Here is a 19,775-nt window from a genome sequence, read left to right as displayed (position 1 = left end):
AGAAAACTAAGAAACAATGATTTTTCTTACGTTGCTAGTAGGAACTTAAAATGGTACAACTGTAGTGGAGTCCCTGTGATGTTACATTCCCTTTCTTTACAAGCAGATGTAACTAGAGTCACCAGGCTTTTATTGGCCCATTCACACCAACTGCTTACAAGCCAGTCCTGGCTACAGCTGACATCAAGAAGTCTGATTATGCAAGATAATGTCGGTTTTCCTTCTTGCTAGAGCTCGTCCTTTTCATTTCCTGGCCCTATAAAACATGTCGCCTTTGTTCTCTCAGGGCGAACAAATGTCAGAGACTTCTTTTGTGTTCTCACTTTGGCCAATTCTAAATAAATCCTACAAGCACAGGCGCATCTGTGTTTGAGTTCAATTTTTTTTTTTTTGCTGTTTAATACTGATTAACAAGATAAAGATAACAAGGGAATAATTCCATACAGTTCCCACACCCAGAGGTCCTTATCCCATCCCTTCCATTGGAAGCTTCCCTATTCTCTATCCCTCTGGGAGTATGGACCAAAACTCTTTATGGGGCACAGAAACTGGAAGGTCTGGCTTCTGTAATTGCTTCTTCACTGGATATGACTGGTGGCAGGTGGATCCATACCCCCAGCCTGTTTCTGTCTTTCCCTAGTGGGGTAGGGCTCTGTGGAGCTGAGACTTTGGGACACAATGGCGAGGGTGTCTATCCAGAGAAGTCAGGATGCATTCGTAATAATGTCTGCAACTTGGTGGCTGAAAGGCAGTATGGTATAAAGCAGGACAAATTATTTAATAAGCAGGAGCCCAAATGTAGGAATACAACAGATGAAATTAGGGGGGCTTTGAGTGGGAAGAATCTAAGAAGTCTGTTTTAGGTATGTTCTAAGGGGCCCATGACTTTAGTAATTTTTTGCCTGAGCTTGATAGCTAACATGCAGGTGGACTAAAAGTATTGTCTGGGGAGATGGTGTCAGAGTTGAGAATAGGACTAGAAAGCTGGATCAGGGCAGAGAGTAGCTCCCACATATAAGGAAAGTATGTAAATACCATTAACTGTAAACCCCATCGATCTGACCTAGGGCCCATGTCTATTCATATTTAGCCTGTGTTAACCTCTGAGTCCCTGTCAGTCTGAGCTCAAAGTCCATGGTCACAGCTGGGAACATTCTTGGCTGCACTCACTTCAGGACTGGTGTGCTTTCTAAACGACAGCAGAGGCGGCTCCCCTTCTCAGATTACATACTCAAAGTGGCTGCTGTGTTCTGTGACTGTCGTCCTGCAGTGGCCGACTCCTGTGATCTCTCTCCTGCAAGTTGCTGCAGCTCCACACCAACTGCTGTTGTCTTTGAGATTCCAGCCACTGCCTTTCGGTGGGATCTGAACTGGTACTGTGAGATCAGTGCTAGATGCTTTGTTTTTAAAAAGATTATATGAATGATAGAGAAAGAGAAGCAGAGCATCACTCTGGCACATGTGCTGCAGTCCAGCCCTTTATCCACTGCACCACCTTCCAGGCCATGTGTTTGGCTTTGATCTTGCTTGTGTGTGTGTGTGTGTGTGTGTGTACACAACTTAAGACTTTTTTTTCGCCCTTACCAGAGCACTGATCAGCTCAGGTTTATGGTGGTGTTGGGGATTGAACCCTGGACTTTGGGTTAGAGTCTGTTTATATAACCAGTATGCTAATCTTTTTCTTTTTTTCCTCCCTCCCTTTTCTTTTTCCTTGAGTACTAGTTTGAATGCTTTACTTGAAAGGTTGTTTCTTCAGAAATGCATAGGATTATCTAAGACTTGATTTTTTTTTCTTCAAAAACCAGATTCCACATGGGAGTTTCTCAGACTGATTCTTGACCTCTCCATGAAAGTGCTGAAGCAGGGTGGGAAGTACTTCACACAGGTAAGCCACTTTACTGCTGTTTCTCACAGTCCCTGCTCAAAACTTTTGGGTCTGTCTTAAAATTGGAACTTAATATTTATCAACTGTTGAGGACAAAACAGCATCACAAGACTATGTTCTTTCACAGTAAGTTTCTAAATAGCTGACTGAGCTAATGTCTGCTGGGAATTAATAATTGCTGTTGTGCACAACCATCCAGTCTGTCAGCCTTGGACTCTCACTGTAGTACAAGCTGCTACCACTAGATGGAGACACAGACTGTGACATTTTTGTTTTCGCAGTTCTGCCTGTATAGAGTACCTTGTAAAAGCTTATTCCCCAACAGAAATTTGATAAACTGCTTTCTCTAGTGAAATGAGCTCCTGCCACAAGATGGAGGCATCTTTAACTTTAGAAGTTGAAATTGTATGTATGTTTCTTTCTATTTTATTTGTATTAGTGATTTTTTAAAAAATATTTTTATTTCTTTTTCTTAAACTTTATTATTGGATAGAGACAGAAATTGAAGGCAAAGGAAGATAGAGACGGAGAGAGACAGAGAGATACCTGCAGCCCTGCTTTACCATTCGTGAAGCTTTCACCCCTGCAGGTGGGGACCGGGGGCTTGAACCAGGGTCCTTGCGCACTGTAGTGTGTGCGCTTAACCAGGCCTGGCCCCTTATTAGTGATTTTATATTAATTGCAAAATTGTAAGATAATTGGAGTATAATTCCATAGAGTTCCCATCACCAGAGCTCTGATCCCATCTCTTTCATTAGAAACTGTAGTAGTTCTCCTAAGGTCACTGGTATAGGCTGATTCTGCAACTATTCTGCCTTAACACACACACACACACACACACACACACACACACACACACACACACACACACACACACACACCATTTTTTTTCAACAGTTCTGCCTTCACTTCCTTTCTAGTTCACCCCTATACCTATTACTACTTCCAAGTGTCTTTCCTTTTCCCCTCTTCTCTCTCTCTGTCTCAGATAATCGAAACCATTCCTGGTTTCCTCTGGTGATTTCCTGATTTGTTTCCCTTTAATTGGTGTTATATAAACAAGATTCCTAGTAGCAAATGCTTTGGGTCCTGGTGGAATGGGGGTACAGAGCCCTGCCATTTACCCCTTTGGGAGTATAGACCAAAATTCTTTATGGGATGCAGAAGGTGAGGGTTCTGGCTTCTGTATTTGCTTCCACTGGACATAGATGTATGTATAAAGAACTACATACATATACACATATATATGTATATATATACATATACATATATTCATTTACTGGATAGGGACAGGCATGGAGAGGGAAGGAGGAGACAGAGAGGCAGACAGACAGACACCTGCTGTGCTGCTTCACTGCTCACAAAGCTTTCCCCCCTATCGGCAGGAGCCAGGGCTTGAGCCCAGGTTCTTGGGCATCATAACATGCGCGCTCAGCCAGGTGCACCACCACCTGGCCCACCTTCATAACTCTAATGCTGCCGCTAGTAGCTCAAAAGCAGCAGTAAATGACAGTGGCCCTATGTTGGTCACTGAGCCAGGTTATTTGATAGAACCATTATCTGTCAGCCACAGAAGTTGTGATGTAAAACATTTAATTTCCCTTCCCACCCAGCTTGCGAACTATGCATTTTTCAGTACTCTGGGCACATCTATATTTCTTCTGTCTATAAGTAACCCAGCTTTAGTGGGATATTTTTCTATTTAGTCTTGGCTGCTCTTGAGCTTGATAAAGGTACCACCAAAGGTATGTCTTTTTGCTACAGAAATTATACATGCTATTTAAAATTTTTTTTTAAATCATACCTTTTTAAAAAATTTATTCTCGGGAGTCGGGCGGTGGCGCAGTGGGTTAAGCGCACGTGGCGCAAAGCGCAGGGACCGGCGTAAGGATCTCGGTTCGAGCCCCCGGCTCCCCACCTGCAGGGGAGTCGCTTCACGGGCGGTGAAGCAGGTCTGCAGGTGTCTATCTTTCTCTCCCCCCTCTGTCTTCCCCTCCTCTCTCCATTTCTCTCTGTCCTATCCAACAACAAAGCAACGTCAACAATGGCAATAATAACCGCAACGAGGCTGCAACAACTAGGGCAACAAAAAGGGGGAAAAATGGCCTCCAGGAGCAGTGGATTCATGGTGCAGGCACCGAGTCCAGCAATAACCCTGGAGGGGGAAAATAAATATTCTCTTTTGTTGCCCTTGTTTTATTGTTGTAGTTATTGATGTCATCATTGTTGGATAGGACAGAAAGAAATGGAGAGAGGATGGGAAGACAGGGAGGAGAGAAAGACAGATACCTGCAGACCTTCTTCACTGCCTGTGAAGTGCCCCCCCCGCAGGTGGGGAGCCAGTCCTTATGCTTACCACATGCACTTAACCCACTGCGCTACTGCCCAACGTATTACATGCTTTTTTTTTTAAAGATAAAGGTGAAACATCTATACAGTAAAAACAAAAAAAAAAAACAAGTGTAACCAATCCACACCCAACATGGAGTGGTAGAACTTTCTAGAAATGAAGCCAGTAGCTGGGAATTAACCACTGGAGTTGCGTGTTTCTGTCCCCACCCTATCTCCATTATTACCTTCCTCTCAGCCTCAGTAGGTGCTTCAGTCTTTGTTCTGTATCTTTCATGTGCTCCACTTATGAAAAGCAAAGTTCCATTCTAAATGTACAGGAAAGTGAAATGTATCACGTTACTTTTTGGGGGGTAGGTCTCTATTGTGGTGTTTCTTTGTTTTTATACTGCTTTTTGGGGCCATGTTGGGAATGAACACATTAATCCATTCCTATTTCCCTTTCTCATTCTTTATAAGGAAGCCCTCCCATATGCCCTCTATAAGGAGAGTGTAGTGTCAGCTTTATAATGGCAAGGAAAACTATTGTGCTGTGCACCTTGGTGGCATTTCCATTCTGTAGCCTCCCCAGTGGTAACATGTTCTAAAAACAACCAGGCACTGTTTTCTATTTGTGAATCTTAAATTACACATGTGGTGTTTATATAGTCTCATAATGAACTTGATGTTGAAACCAAATTATATGCTGGGGAGGTCATTTTGGCCAATTCCCACGGCAGGACTCAAGATGATGGGTTATTGACCAGGCTGGCATGGAACAGTACATCATGCTGAGTGAATGTGCTAAGTTCAAACTGCCTGGCCCAGTTCTTGTACTAGTCCTGTCTAACTGATTGTCTACTGAGGTCAGTTGATTGGTTGGCTTGAAATGCCATGCTCAGGAGTTCTGGCTTTGCAGGACACCTTCATTAGTATCATTTTCATCACACACGGTTGTTTTTGAGGCAATTGTGAGAAGAACTGAAGAGGAAATGCAATCAGCACCAATTCTGTAGTCTTTCAGATCCTGAAGACTCCAGAAGTTAAAAGGCTATAGGTGGCATTAAGTACTGTGTTCATTTTCTAAACCTGTTATGAAAAGCCTTCGGGGAAGATTATGCTAGAGTGATAAACTCTACCCCCAAACAACCTGAATGCAAATCAGCCTTGTAATCAGACCCCTTACATGAAAGGTGGGGAAGTACTTCTAGAAATAGTCTAGTCCAAATACACTGCATCCATTCAGCAGCTCTTCTGGGTTTCGACCAGCATCTGGTATCTGATTTTATTTTGCTCATAGAGTGACTGCTGCAGTTCCAAATAGAACATCTAGGTTATAGGTGGGAAGAAAGCTGAAGGAGCGGGCTATTCTCTTTACCCTTCATTGCTTAGAAATTAAAAATAGTTGACATACATTTTATTTTAATCAAAGAGAGAAAGAGAGATACACCCATACAGAGAGGAGACCAGTGCTCAGCTCAGCTCTTGTTTATGGTGGTGCAGTGGATTGAATCTGGGCCTTTCGGTCACCTGGTATGAATGTCTTTTTGCAGAACTATTTTGCTCTTTGTGCTTTGTGAGCATTCTCCAGAAGACTGCCAGTATATCTTACTGACTATCCTGAAGTACTGGGGGAAGTTGAAAAGGTGGTGGCAGGAAAGAGGGGGATTAGAATAATGAGCTCAAAACTTACTTGGCGAGAAGTATTGAAAAGTATAGGGCTGGGTGGTGGTGCACATGTTATAATGCATAAGGACCTGGGTTCAAGCCCCCAGTCCCCACCTGCAGGGGGGAAAGCTTCATGAGTGGTGAAGCAGGGCTGCAGGTGTCTCTCTGTCTCTCTGCCTCTCTATCTCCCCATCCTCTCCATTTCTGGCTGTCTCTATCAAATAAATAAAGATAAAAAAGTAAAGTATATAAGGAGTAGTGAAGCCAGGGAATACCTTTAATAGTTACATCCTGAATTTTGTTTTCTTTCTTTTTATTTTGTTTACTTTCATTTTAGTGGATAGAGACAGAAGTGGAGGGAAAGTGGGAGATAGAGATGGAGAGATACCTGCAGTACTGCTTCACCACTCATGAATGCCCCCCACACACACACACAGGTGGGGGACAGACGTTGAACCTAGGTTGAACCTTGCACATTGTAACGTGTGCTCAGTCAGGTACACCGCTGTCCAGTTCGTGAATTTTGTTTTCTTATGCTTTAACTTACACAAAAATTTGAGGGGAAAACTTACATGCAAAATAGCTCTGTGCTCACATTTTAGACTCTTCAGAAGGCCATAGTTTTAACCATTCTGGAAATCACGACTTTTTTTTTCCTTCTTTGATCCTTTTCCTCAACATTAAAGTGACTGTTATTGGAGAAACTTATTGTGAATGGGTTTGTGCGTGAATCTGCTAATTGCACGGTGTCGATACAATGACTGTGCCACTAATGAGAAGTTGGTCGCACTGTCTCCTATTGCTTCATACTCTAGTAAGTTGAAATGGCTTGGTAAATGAGCTAGTGGGTCTATAAATAGAACTCAGTGCAATTTGTACGAGTACAGAAGCCTTATCTCATTTTCAGGGATGAAGTTTTATCTAAAGCTGAGATTGTTCTCACTTATTAGAGACCTTCAAATGAATGGGACCCTCGATGGGACTCAGTAAGCTCATTGTCTGCATTTCTCTCTTTGATGTAGGGGAACTGTGTCAATTTGACTGAAGCCCTGTCGCTCTATGAAGAACAACTCGGGCGCCTGTATTGTCCTGTGGAATTCTCAAAGGAAATTGTCTGTGTCCCTTCGTACTTGGAATTGTATCCTTTGATCAGAACATCGTGTGGCCAGATCAGAACAGCCAAGTAAATTGCAAACCAGTTGAACATTTTATTTTGATTTCTTATTTAGAGACGGGGAGGGAGAGAGGAGAGAGGAATAGATACCTCAGTGTAACTTCATCATCCATAGAGCTCTCCAAATGCTGTCCATGGTGCTTACCTGTGTCAGGGCTTGAACCCAGAACCTTGGCCATGGAAGATGTGCATTCTACCAGTCAGCTATCTCCTGGCTCTTAGTTGAATATTTTAAATCCTAGTAACCAGCAGAATTTGCTTGATAAAACCTGTAAGGCCCTGCCTGCTTCTGAAACTCTGTAATGACTGCACATTGGAATTCCCTTTGAGCATTAAAGCAATCACGATTTCCTGGGTCCTGCCCTCAGATTCTGGGGTGTGCCCTGTGGCGGCTCCCAAGGTAGATTCATTGATCGAGTGCTTCTGGTTCTTATAGGCAGTGCGAGCTGCTGCTCATCTGGGAAGTCGTCTGTGGTGTCTAGTGACCTGACCTGGCCCTCCAGGTATTACTGTTCTCAGGAGAGCTGCAGAGGCCCTAATCAAATTCTGCCCCTGTTGTAGCAGGCTGTCTGAAAACTCGTTGTGTCCTTTCATATTAAAATCCTGCTCTATATAACTTTCTACGCTTCACTTGATCCTGATTTGCAGGAGAGCTCAAGAGCCAGAAATAGTACTGGGGACTGTAAGGTTAACGTTGGCGTTCCCCATTAGTTCCGCTTAGTAAAGAGCCAGAGGAAAACGGGCTTGGAGTGTTGTCATCGGCGATTGATGATGCTCTTTCCTCCTGAAAGGCGGAGGCAAAAGCTTCCTTCCCCTTGGTGGCTGAGTCCAGTTTGCTGTGACAGCACTTTCCATTGCTGCTGTCACAGCTCCTGTCACTGCTGCAGCCTACAGCAGGACCTGCTCCCTTGTGCCCCTGAGCATGAGGCATCTGTTACTTCAGGTAGCCATGTTGTTTTGGTTTGGTTTTTGTTGTTGCTTTCTTCCAGAGCCTGTGTAGAGCTGGAACCTCTCCCCCACCATCTTCCTCAGGGCTCCCTGCCAAAGCATTTATTTGGAGAGATTTTTAGAACTCATTTGGTCACATTGAGAGGAAAGACTTTTTTTTTTTTTTTTTGCCTCCAGGGTTATTGCTGGGGCTTGATTCTGTTGTTGGATACGACAGAGACAGAGAGAAATGGAGAGAGGGAAAGACAGAGGGGGAGAGAAAGACAGACACCTGCAGACCTGCTTCACCGCCTGTGAAGCGACTCCCCTGCAGGTGGGGTGCTGGGGGCTCGAACCGGGATCCTTACTCTGGTCCTTGTGCTTTATGCCATGTGTACTTAACACACTGCACTACCTCCCGACCCCTGAGACGAAAGACTTGCCCTCTCCCCTTTCATCCTGCTACCTGTTTGTCCTTCTTAAGCCCCCAACCCCTTCTCTAATTTGCCACTCCCATCTCTCACCTCCCTCTTTTCTCCTTCCCTCCTCCCTCCCCTCTCAAAGTGTTGGTTTGTTGGAAAAGTCATGACATTTTTCTTTTTTTTAATTTATTGCCCTTGTTTTTTATTGTTGTAGTTATTGTTGTTATTATTGATGTTGTCGTTGCTGGATAGGACAGAGAGAAATGGAGAGAGGAGGGGAAGACAGAGAGGGGGAGAGAAAGATAGACACCTGCAGACCTGCTTCACCGCCTATGAAGCGACTCCCCTGCAGGTGGGGAGCTGGGGGCTTGAACCAGGATCCTTACGCTGGTTCTTGCGCTTTGTGCCACATGAGCTTAACCTACAGCACTACCGCCTGACTCCCAACAGTTTTCTATGTAAAGATGTGTCATGACTTTTCTGCCAACCCAGTAACTTCCTTACAGCCTCTGGAAGCAGTGTCACCTGAGAGGTCTGCACTCTTTTGGATGTTTGTCCACTGTCAGCACTTCACAGATGTTGGACAGTGTCCCCAGGTTGCAAAATGGCCTTCATGTCTAAGAGTCCTTCAGTCTTATCACCACCATGCTGTAGGCCAGGAAGCTTTCATCCATCTTCTGTTCTGTAAGCCAGCAAATGCATTTGTATGTGATGCCTGTTTTTCTGAATTCTATGCACTTATTCCTTGACTGCCTGTCCAGGTGGGTATTTTACACTGTGTGGAAGAAAGCTAAGCCTTGAAGATCAATCTGTAATCATGTGCGCTGCAGATAGTCTTCTGACCGTCTCATGTTGTACATGACATCAAAACAAGTTAGGCAATCGATTGTGAATTCCTTCAACTCTTTTTGTTAATTATTATTTTAATTTAAAAACAAAACAAATGGAAAATGTATATTTTGATGACCTAGGGTGTTAATTATTTGAAATTCAGCTGAAGGATGATTAGACAGCACAGCAAAGGCTGCTAAATGCACTGAACCCCTAGAATGTGATTTTTGTTACCTTTTTTCCTCCTTTCTGTGTGGGCTTTTTTTTTTTTTTTTTTTTTTTTTTTTTGTTTCGGTAGACTTTTTAATTCGGTTGTGTGGAGGATTGAACATCGTTGTTGTTATTCTAGTGGAAGTTCTTGATGGTGTTTCTTTCCCCGTAACTTCACTTAGACATTAAAATTTGGTGCTTCTAAGAAAGTAAGAAATAGCATTGCTTCGATTAAAATTGCAAAAGAACTTTTTGTGTGTCTGTTTATTTTAGCCCAGTCCCATCTTTCTTGATTGCATAGGAAAAAAATTGTCTCGTCTTTTTTTTTTTTTTTTTTGTTCTGTCACTGGTTGCCATTTATCTCTTTGGAATAGGATAACCTTAGGGCCTCTTTTCAACAGTAGTAGTGACTTCATTTACTGCCAAGGTAAGTGATACACAGCCTATTACATCCACAAGTTCTTCATTATAAAATTGCCCTGGGGAATAGGAAAAGATTTGGCCTTACCATAAAGTTGAAAGTCAAAAGCTTATTTCTGTTCCCACTCTTACCTATGTATTAAATGTAAAATAAAGCTCATTTTGGATTGCGGCTGGGAAAGTCTTTGAGAAGATTTTGGATGCAGAAATAGATGATAGACACGGAGGAGAGGTCCTTGACAAGAGCACCTTGAACTCTCATCTAAGGAAGTGCATGTAGCTAAGAGCTTGGTGTAGTGGATTTGTGGGTAACAGTTCCCATCAAAGGTGAGGAGAGAGTGACTTGGATTGTTAGACACCACTGGTTATTCCTTTTTTTTTTTTTTTTTCATTTCTTTATTCGGGAATTAATGTTTTACATTCAACAGTAAATATAATAGTTTGTACGTGCATAACATTTCTCAGTTTTCCACATAACAATACCACCCCCACTAGGTCTTCTGTCATCCTTTTTGTACCTGTACTCTCCCCGCCACCCACCCCAGAGGCTTTTACTTTGGTGCAATACACCAACTGGCTATTCTGTTGATTACAAAAAAAGATTTATGCTTTAGCAATGGAATAAGTTCATTTATGATGAATTTGTAACAAGGAAAGCATTACAGTGTTCATTTTGAGATCATTTCTGTCAATGCAAAACATTCTTTTCAAGTTTGGTTCATGGACCCTAACAGACATTCTTCATATTTTTTAATTGGCTTGGCATAGAAGAGACAATGACAGAATAAAAGGAGCTAGTCATGTTGGAATAGAGTTGACTCTCAACATATTTTAAAAAAAATATTCATTTATTCCCTTTTGTTGCCCTTGTTGTTTATTGTTGTAGTTATTATTGTCGTCATCGTTGGATGGGACAGAGAGAAATGGAGAGAGGAGGGGAAGACAGAGAGGGGGAGAGAAAGATAGACACCTGCAGACCTGCTTCACCACCTGTGAAGCGACTCCCCTGCAGGTGGGGAGCCGGGGGCTTGAACCGGGATCCTTATGCCGGTCCTTGTGCTTAGCGCCATGTGCGCTTAATCCGCTGCACTACCTCCTGACTTCCCGTATTTTTTTTTTTATGTACAGTGGTTAAAATGACATTAGGGGAAGATAGCATAATGGTTATACAAAAAGACTTTCATGTCTGAGGCTCTGAAGTCCCAAGTTCAATCCCCTGTACCACCATAAGCCAGAGCTAAGCAGTGCTCTGGTTTAAAAAAACAAACAAACAAACAGGGCCCGGCAGTAGCACAGCAGGTGAAGTGCAAGGACCAGTGTAAAGATCACTGTTGGAGCTCCCGGGTCCCCACCTTCAGGGGGTCACCTCCTAAGCAGTGAAGCAGGTCTGCAGGTGTCTATCTCTCACCCTCTCTGTCTTCCCCTCTCTTGATTTCTCTCTGTCCTATCCAGCAAAACAATAATGGCAACAATAAACAACAAGAGCAACGAAAGGGACAAAATAGCCTCTAGGAGCAGTGGATTCCTGTCCCAGCAATAACCCTGGAGGTAAAAAAAAAAAAAAAAATCACATTGGTATGGGGCTGGGTGGTGGAAATACCCAGTTAAGCACACATAGTACTAAGTTCAAGGAACTGTGCAAGGATCTGGGTTTGAGCCCCCAGCTCCCCAGCTGCAGGGGGCTGTTTGACAGGTAGCGAAGCAGGTCTTCAGGTATCTTGTCTTTCTCCCTATCTCCTCCTCTCTCAATTTCCCTCTGTCCTGTCCAATAAAATGGAAAAAAATGGCCACCAGGTGCAATGGATTGGTTGTGCTGGCACTGAGGCCTAGTGATAACCCCAGAGGCAAATAAAAATGAAAAATGGGCATTAAGATTCCTACCCATCCCCTCAAAGTCTCCTGTAATAATTTGCAGAGGCTCTCTGTACTGGGAGAGAGATTTTTAAGTGATAGTAGTACCACAATTTGAACAATGCTTTGATTTAATAGAACTGTTTTTGTTTTCCATCTTGGAGTAGAGATCAAGTATATTGCTGTGTGTATATGGTGTAATTAATATATGATCATAGCTTTACCCTTGAAAATAACTATCACGAGACCAGAGCTACATCCACTGAGAGCTTGGGTGACACAGAGGTCCTGCCAAGAGTTGAAAGTTCAAAGTGAGATGGATCAGGTTGGGCCAACTTGTAAACACAATTTACAATAGGGGAGATTAAGAAGGTGGGTGGAAGAGGAGGAATTGAGGAGTGGAAGTATTTTCCTTTGGGGTGATAATGACCTGTTCTGACTGTACTCATTTCTTTATGTTGAAGAAAGGATGGTGTCCAACGTCTTTTAATATCTTAATAGTTTTAAAAGTGAAAACAGTACTCTGATAATTAAAAACAGCCTCTAAATCTGCATTTTAAGGAACAGCTATAAGCTTATTCTTATTCTAGCAGCAACAGCGTCATAGTGTTAATGTCTTCGTAATTAAAAATGGAATATACTGCTACCGTATAGCTATCTTTTAATTACAGACAAGACAGATATGGTTGTCATTAACATTCTGTTTAACTCGTCAGCAGATATCAAGAATTACCTTATTTAAAAGAGAGAATATTTCCATTGATCACAGGGTCTGTCCTTTCGACCTTGCTGCTTCTGGGGCTCTGTATTCTGTGCATTAGTCCTGTGTCTCTGCACTAACACCTTATTGTCCTGATAAACAGTCGGGGCCAATGAAGTAGCTCAGTTGGATAGTGTGCTGTGTTGCCACATAGACAACCCAGTTTTGAGCCTGGCCTCCACTGTATTGAAGGAAGCTTTTGAAAAAAAAAAATCTCTTCTAAAAAAAAAAGAAAAAAAATCTCATCTAAAAAAACAAAAAAGGGAAATGCTGTTTATTCCTGAAAATGTGATTGATTACTTTAAAGACTTCATTAATGGCAATCTGATAGCCTCGGCTGGTGGAAGTTTGGGTTGATAGTTGTTCTCCTGGGTGAGAACAGAGCTGATGCCAATGTAAAGTTAAAATGTGCTACTCTTGCCTATGTAGTCATGTAGAGTCACAGCCTTGTTTGCTTGGACTGTCGCTGATGTGAAAGCTTGCATTTTGTCTTCATAAATTGATACATTCTGTTCTGTTCCAGCTCCTGGGATGGGGGAGGGAGAGGACACCTGCATATGAGACGCTAAAGAAGTATTACTAACTCTAGTTGGGAAAATGCTGGGCCTTCAGCTGGCTCCTCTTAAATCTTATTTTACTTATTTCATACTAGAGAGAGAGAGATCCACATGAAGATAGACAGAGACACATGTCAGAACACTACTCATTAAGGTACATGTATTGCCTGGGATCAAAACCAGCAACCTCAGACAAGTTTGATGCCCTATCAGTTGAGCTATTTCCAGGTATCTTTACTTCAACTTGACCCCCCTCCCCACCCCAGCTAGACTTTCTCAGTGAAGGGAGTAATGTGTTGACTCACATTGTATCAGAAACTAGACACCAAGTCTTCTAACAGTGCTTTGTGAGGAATGTTCTAGTAACTAGTTGGGCAACATTATTAATACTTGTTGTCAGAGTTATTTGGCACTTGCTATTTGATAGACTGCTAGGTGGCCATTTTTTTTTTTTTTTTGGTGGCCATTGTTTTTAACCAAATGTTTTACACTGCTGGACTTTGAGTTAATAAGCCACTTTCACTTAGATTATCTTGTTCAGTATTAAAATAGCTGTATAAAATTGATGTTTCTATCAGCGGGCTGGGCCACTAGTCCAACTCTGAAGTGTGTCTGGGTGGCCCTTCTGACTTGATTAGGTGAAAGCCTGCATCAAGGCCCTTCACTGATTTTACGTCTCAGACGCCTTCAGTACCCCGGGAAGCCCATGTGCCCTTCCTCAGAAGCACGTTTCTCAATATCTCAACTAAGACTGCGAGGCACCAGGTTCTGCTGTTTTCACAATGCTCTCTGATTTAATATGTGTGCTTTAAGAAGCTGTCACAGAGCCGGATCCATTCAGTAGTGGTGGGTGAAATGCCTGTGGTTTTAATGTAATACTAAGCACAATTTTTTTTTCCTGCCTCCAGGGTTATCGCTGGGGCTTGGTGCTTGCACTATGAATCCACTGCTCCTGGAGGCCATTTTTTTCCATTTTGTTGCCCTTGTTGTTGTCATCATCATCACCATCCTTACTATTATTACCATTGATGTTGTTTGAACAGAGAGAAATCGAGAGGAGAGGAGACGGGGAGAGAAAAATAGACACCTGCAGACTTGCTTCACCACCTGTGAAGCAACCCCCCTGCAGGTGGGGAGCCGGGAGTTCGAACCAGGATCCTTGTGTTTCGTGCCATGTGCGCTTAACCCTCTGCACTACTACCCTACCCCCACTAAGCACAAATTTAAGTAAGAGCTGCAGAAACTACAATGCAACAAGAACATACTTGGTTTCTCTTGGTGGCAAAGTCATAGGTGCTGCCAGAGCCTGGATGTGGTTTGTCACCTATGTTCATGCCTAAAGGAAATACTAACTCAGAGGGCAGTGAGACTGAAGTGAAGTTTTCCCATCCAAGTTCAGGGATACACAAAACTGTCCATGACCCACGGGTTAAGAACCCCTGCTTTTCCACTCTTGCTTCCCTTGTTTTGCTTTATGTGGGTCATGAGGAAAGAAAGGTATCTGGGTCCATGTGCCCTTAGGTCAGAACCTCAGATAAATGTTGACAGGTCCGCCCTCGGCCAGCACCATTTAAAATCTCAGTTATACCCAGAGCAGTCATTCCAGTGATGTCTGCTTTACTCATTTCAGAAATGAGAAGTAAAACATGGGCAAGATTTAGCACAGTGGTTTTGGCAAGCTATTTGAATATTCTTGGATGGGATTTCCCCGGGAAATCAGATGATGAATGTGATTGGACAGGTGAGCATAGCGCTCCTGTATTAGGGGGGTCCAGAGACGCCCTGGCCAGCTCATTAATGCATATGGAGTCCCCGGGCAGCAGCCAAGCATGTGGTGGTCATTTCGGTGTGTGAGCTGTTTGTGATGGCGCACCAGGGAACGTGCTCCTGTCAGTGCTGCTTGACTTGGGATGTAATGGGTTGAATGAGCATGGGACTTTCCTGGGCAAAGGGGACTAAACAAGCAGGACTGTTTGACGGACACTCCATCCCCCCATCCAGAGCACGAGGACTGGGAAGTTGCTCCACATCTTTTCCCAGAGATTAGAACCAGGGAGGCAGGTTTGTGTCGACAGGAAGTTTAACCCTGGACTAAATCACTAGAGATCATTCCTGGTTCCACCTATTGGGAAATCTTTTCTTTTTTTTTTTCCTTTTTGTTTCTTTTTAAAAATATTTCATTTAATATTTATTGGACAGAGAGAGAGAGAAATTGAGAGGAGAGAGACCTATAACACTGCTTCACCAGTTGTAAAGCTTTCCTCCATGAAGGTGGGGATCAGGGCCTTGAACCCAGGCTTATGGGCATTGTAGCATATACATTTTTTAAAGAATTTATTTATTCATGAGAAAGATAGGCGGAGAGAAAGAACCAAACATTACTGGTACATGTGCTGCTGGAGATTGAACTCGGGACCTCATGGTTGAGAATCCACTGCTTTATCCACTTTATACCACCTCCCGGACCACAGCTTTTATTTTATTTCATTTTAGCCTCCAGGGTTATCGCTATGGCTCCATGCCTGCACTATGAATCCACTGCTCCTGGAGGCCATTTTCCCCATTTTGTTGCCCTTGTTGCAATTGTAGTTGTTATTGTCCTACTGTTGTTGGATAGGACAGAGAAATCAAGAGAGAGAGGAGAGGAAGACAGAGAGAAGAGAAAGATAGACACCTGCAGACCTGCTTCACTGCTTGTGAAGTGACCCCCTGCAGGTGGGGAGCCAGGGACTCAACTGGGATCCTTACACCTGCCCCTGCACTTAGCGTCATGTGTGCTTAACCTGTTGCACTACCACCCAGCTCCCCAGCATTTATTTTTTATGTGTGACCAGAGCACTGCTCAGCTCTCTCGCAGTTCTAGGGATTTAACCTGGGGCTCCACACATGCGAGTCCTGTATTTGACTGCTGAGTCACTCCCCCAACACTAGAACCCCACCTTTTTTTTTTTTTTCTTCTTGACTCAGTTCTCAAATAGTTGTATATTATTTGACTTGGTGAGTAGGTTGGTAACTTAGTTTCTCACTAAGTGGCTTTCTTTTCCCCTTAATTTTTTTATATTTATTCCCTTTTGTTGCCCTTGTTTTATTGTAGTTATTATTGTTCTTGTCATTGATGTCGTCATTGTTGGATAGGACAGAGAGAAATGGAGAGGAGAAGACGGGGGGGGGGGGGGAGAAGGACACCTGCAGACATACTTCACCGCCTGTGAAGTGACTCCCCTGTAGGTGGGGAGCTGGGTTCTTGAACCGTGATCCTTACGCTGGTCCTTGCGCTTAACCCTACATGTGCTTAACCCTTGCGCTCCCACCCGACTCCCTACTAATTGGTTTTGACTGCACTTCACTTCGGTTTATTGCAGAGGACAGAAAGGTATCTTGGACTAAATTCCATGTTCTCTGCTTTCAGTTTGTTTTACTATCTCTAGTCCACATAAGGGTGAAAGTAGCCAGTTGTCTTTCACCTTTTATTTCACTTAGCACAGTCATCTTCAATCCCATCCATCTTGTCCCAAACAAAACAGCGTTTTTAAGTTTCAGGTTAGTATTCCATTAAAATGTCCATAACCTCTTTATCCAGGTGTGAATGGACATTTAGGTTATAAATATAACCCTCTATATTTTATTGAAGTAACATTGCATGATAACATTAGAAAAAGCGGCTTTATAATCCTCACTTCTCGAATCAAGCAAGGATTGTCAACTGATAGAAACATATTGGGGGGCCGAGGACCAGACAGTGGCATAGCCAGTTGCGCACACATGCTACTATTTTCAGCAACCCAGGTTCAAGCTCCCAGTGCCCACCTGCAGGAAGGCAGCTTTATGAGTGGTGAAGCAGTGCTGCAGGTGTCTCTTATCGTCCCCATTCTCTCTCGATTTTTTCCTGTTTCTTTCAAATAAGTAAAATTAGAAATATAACTACCAAAACATTATTTAAAAAAAACTTTGGGGATGTCATACTAGGAGCATACTTAATCAGTTTTATAGGGTCTGCCACACACAGATTGCTGATGAATTGTGTATCAGTTTCCTTTTGCCGCCGGGACTAATTTAGTTCAGTTCCCTAAAAGCAGGAGTTTATTATCTTAAGTGTTCTGGAGGTTAGACGTCTGAAATGAGTGTGACAGGGCTAGAGTCAAGCTGTTGGCAGGACTGGGTGTTTTTGGATGCTCCAGAGAGAATTAGTTTCCTGCCTTTTCTAACTTCTAAAGACCACCTGCATTTTTTGGCTCTTGACTCCTTCCTTTGGTCTCTAAGCCAGCAGTGCAGCCTCCCCCAGCTTCTCTGCTCCTGTTGTCACATTGCCTTTTCTTTCTGTTGTCCCTCTTGGAAGACGTCCCTTGGGACTGAATTGGACCTGTCTGGACAACCCATGCTGATCTCTCCGGTTTCAGATCTGTAACCTCAGCTGCCAAATTATTTTTGTGACACAAGGTAACATGCCTAGAAGGTAACAGATTAGGATGTGGGTACCCTTCAGAGGCCATAGACTGACTACACAGAATAAGAGAAAAGTGGCATGGCCTTGGAGCATTGAGCGTGTTGATCAGATAGTCAAAAGCACCAGCAAAGCATATGGACAAGCCATGTCCCCAGCTCTCTGAGACTCTTCAGTGCCACCTGTGTCGTATCTGGCTAAGAGTGCCTTGGCTACATTTAGACGTGAGGCTACATTAGACTCCAAATGAGACAGTCTTTTAAAAATCTGTTTTTTTAAAGTATTACTGATAAAGAAAAATGTTAGTATACCATAAAGCAGGTACTATTAAATCTGTACAGTATGGATGGTAATTCCCATACAGATGCCAGGCAATCTTAAAAGTTTACTGAAGATCTGATTGCCGCTTTTCTGTGAGTTTGAAGTTATTTTTTTCAGAGAATTTCACTTGAGGGACAACACGAAGGAAGGCTTGTTCCTGTTGCTCAGTATTGATCTCCATCTGTCTGAGGGTTGTGATTGCCAGAAGGAAAAAAAATTCACAGAAGGGGGTTAGGCACTAGCACAACAGGTAAAACATACAAATTAGCGTGTGCAGAGATCCAGTTTTGAGTCCTCTGTCTCCATCTGCAGGGGGGAAGTTTCATGAGTGGTGGAGCAGGCTGCAGGTCTCCCCTTCTACCCCCCCTCACTGTATTTGTCTTTGTCTCCATCATAATGGGAAAACAAAAATGGAAAAATTTGCCACCAGGAGTGGTGGATTTTGTCATGTAGGCGCTGAGCCCCAGTGATAATTCTGGTGCCAGAAACAAAACAATAGGACAGAAATAAGGCCAAGTCAGCACAAGCTGCTGCTAAGATCCAGCATATGGAGGGGGCAGCAGAAGGCCTAGGGGCCACATTATGTCTCTTGCTACACAGGAGGGCCTGATGGGGCTCTGCCTTTTGTGTCTGCCACAGCACAAAGGAAGGTACGACTGCGTGAGAGCACAGCACAGCTGATGGACCTCCTCTCGCACCCAGGGTCTTGTAGGGCTTGCTGGCGTAGAGACAGAAAAGCCTCAGGCAAGAATCTGGTTTCAAAGACCCCATCATTTCTTTGCTGGTAAGTAAATATATGTTTCTGAGCTTCCCCATGTTTCTGGCAGAAGAGGAGTGACCAGAGTCTGAAGCCTAGCTTGTACTGAAGGTAGAGTTTTGCGTTGCAATACGTGTACTGATAATATTTAATTTATTTACTGAGGTAGATGGGTAGGCCAGAAATCCTCTCTGGCATATGATTATGCCAAGGCTCGAACCCAGGGCTTCAAACATGCAAATCCTGTCCTCTGCTTTCCATGCCATTTCTCCGAGAACCTTGCTGTGGTATTCTAAATTTTAAAATAGGAACATGTTACAAAGGAATTCAAATTAGTTTTAGGAGAAAACTGACGAGGACTTTGAAAGATTTCACTAGAACAGTAGGTGTCCTGCTATCTAGAAATAGGAACAGAGAAAACTAGGGCCCTGCTTTTTTCAGTCTTGCCTGAAGATCTCCTTTCAATCCAATCTGATATAGCAGGGCTGGGACTGGGCCTGGGCCCAGAAAGCTTCATTCATTCCTACAGCGTTGTCAGCTAACATTGAAGTCTGTGGATCATGTATTGAGTTGAGCTGTGCTGAGCTGGAGTGCTGGCAAGTGGAAAATCAGAGGAGTGTCTTTGCAGAAAAACAGAGGAAGCTGCTGCATTGAAATGTTTTAAATATCAGCTTGTTCCAGGCAGCGTCGAAAGCAATAGATTTTGCTGTAGTAATTGCTAAGATCAGTTCCTGTTTGGGCTCCAAGGGCTAGAAATGTTCTCGAGGATCCTGTTTTTAAGAAGGCATTTGGGTACACCATTCACATGGTGCTTGATTTTAGGTTCACAGAACTCCCTGAGTGGCATTTGAAAGACTACAAATTTGGCAGTGGTTGGAGGCAAGTTAGTGAAGGCTTTGAAGCAATGAACAGTACAGGCAATTTTCAGGTTCTCCCTGCAGTTCTTTTTCTTTTCTTCACTTACCCTTTTTTTAAAAAAAAAATAAATACACATTTATTTGGGGGGATGGGCAGTGCACACCCAGTTGAGCGCACAGATTACCCTGTACAAGGACCTGGGCTCAAGCCCCTGGTCCCCACGTGCAGGGAGGAAGCTTCACAGTTGATGAAGCAGTGCTGCAGGTGTTTTCTCTCTCTCCCTCCACTCTTCCTTCCTTCCTTCCCCATTTTCCCTTCCCCTCTCACTTTCTCCCCTTTCAAAATAAGTAAAATTTAAAATAACA

At 43.3% G+C, this 19,775-nt stretch overlaps 1 protein-coding gene across 1 annotated transcript in view; it reads left to right on the top strand.

The window, feature by feature from the left end:
* The window catches only part of SMS (spermine synthase), a 64,366-nt gene extending 54,676 nt beyond the window's left edge, over positions 1 to 9,690 (top strand). The window contains exons 9-11 of the mRNA XM_060182881.1: positions 1,806 to 1,885; positions 6,904 to 7,019; positions 9,166 to 9,690. Coding sequence (XP_060038864.1) covers positions 1,806 to 1,885; positions 6,904 to 7,019; positions 9,166 to 9,205 — 236 coding nt within the window. The 3' untranslated portion in view covers positions 9,206 to 9,690. The remainder of the gene's footprint in view (positions 1 to 1,805; positions 1,886 to 6,903; positions 7,020 to 9,165) is intronic.
* Positions 9,691 to 19,775: the final 10,085 nt, after the last annotated feature.

Source organism: Erinaceus europaeus, chromosome X (assembly GCF_950295315.1).
Source record: "Erinaceus europaeus chromosome X, mEriEur2.1, whole genome shotgun sequence".
Classification (NCBI taxonomy): Eukaryota; Metazoa; Chordata; class Mammalia; order Eulipotyphla; family Erinaceidae; genus Erinaceus; species Erinaceus europaeus.
Note: the sequence above shows the minus strand (reverse complement) of the source record. Positions and strands in the feature narration are given on the sequence as shown.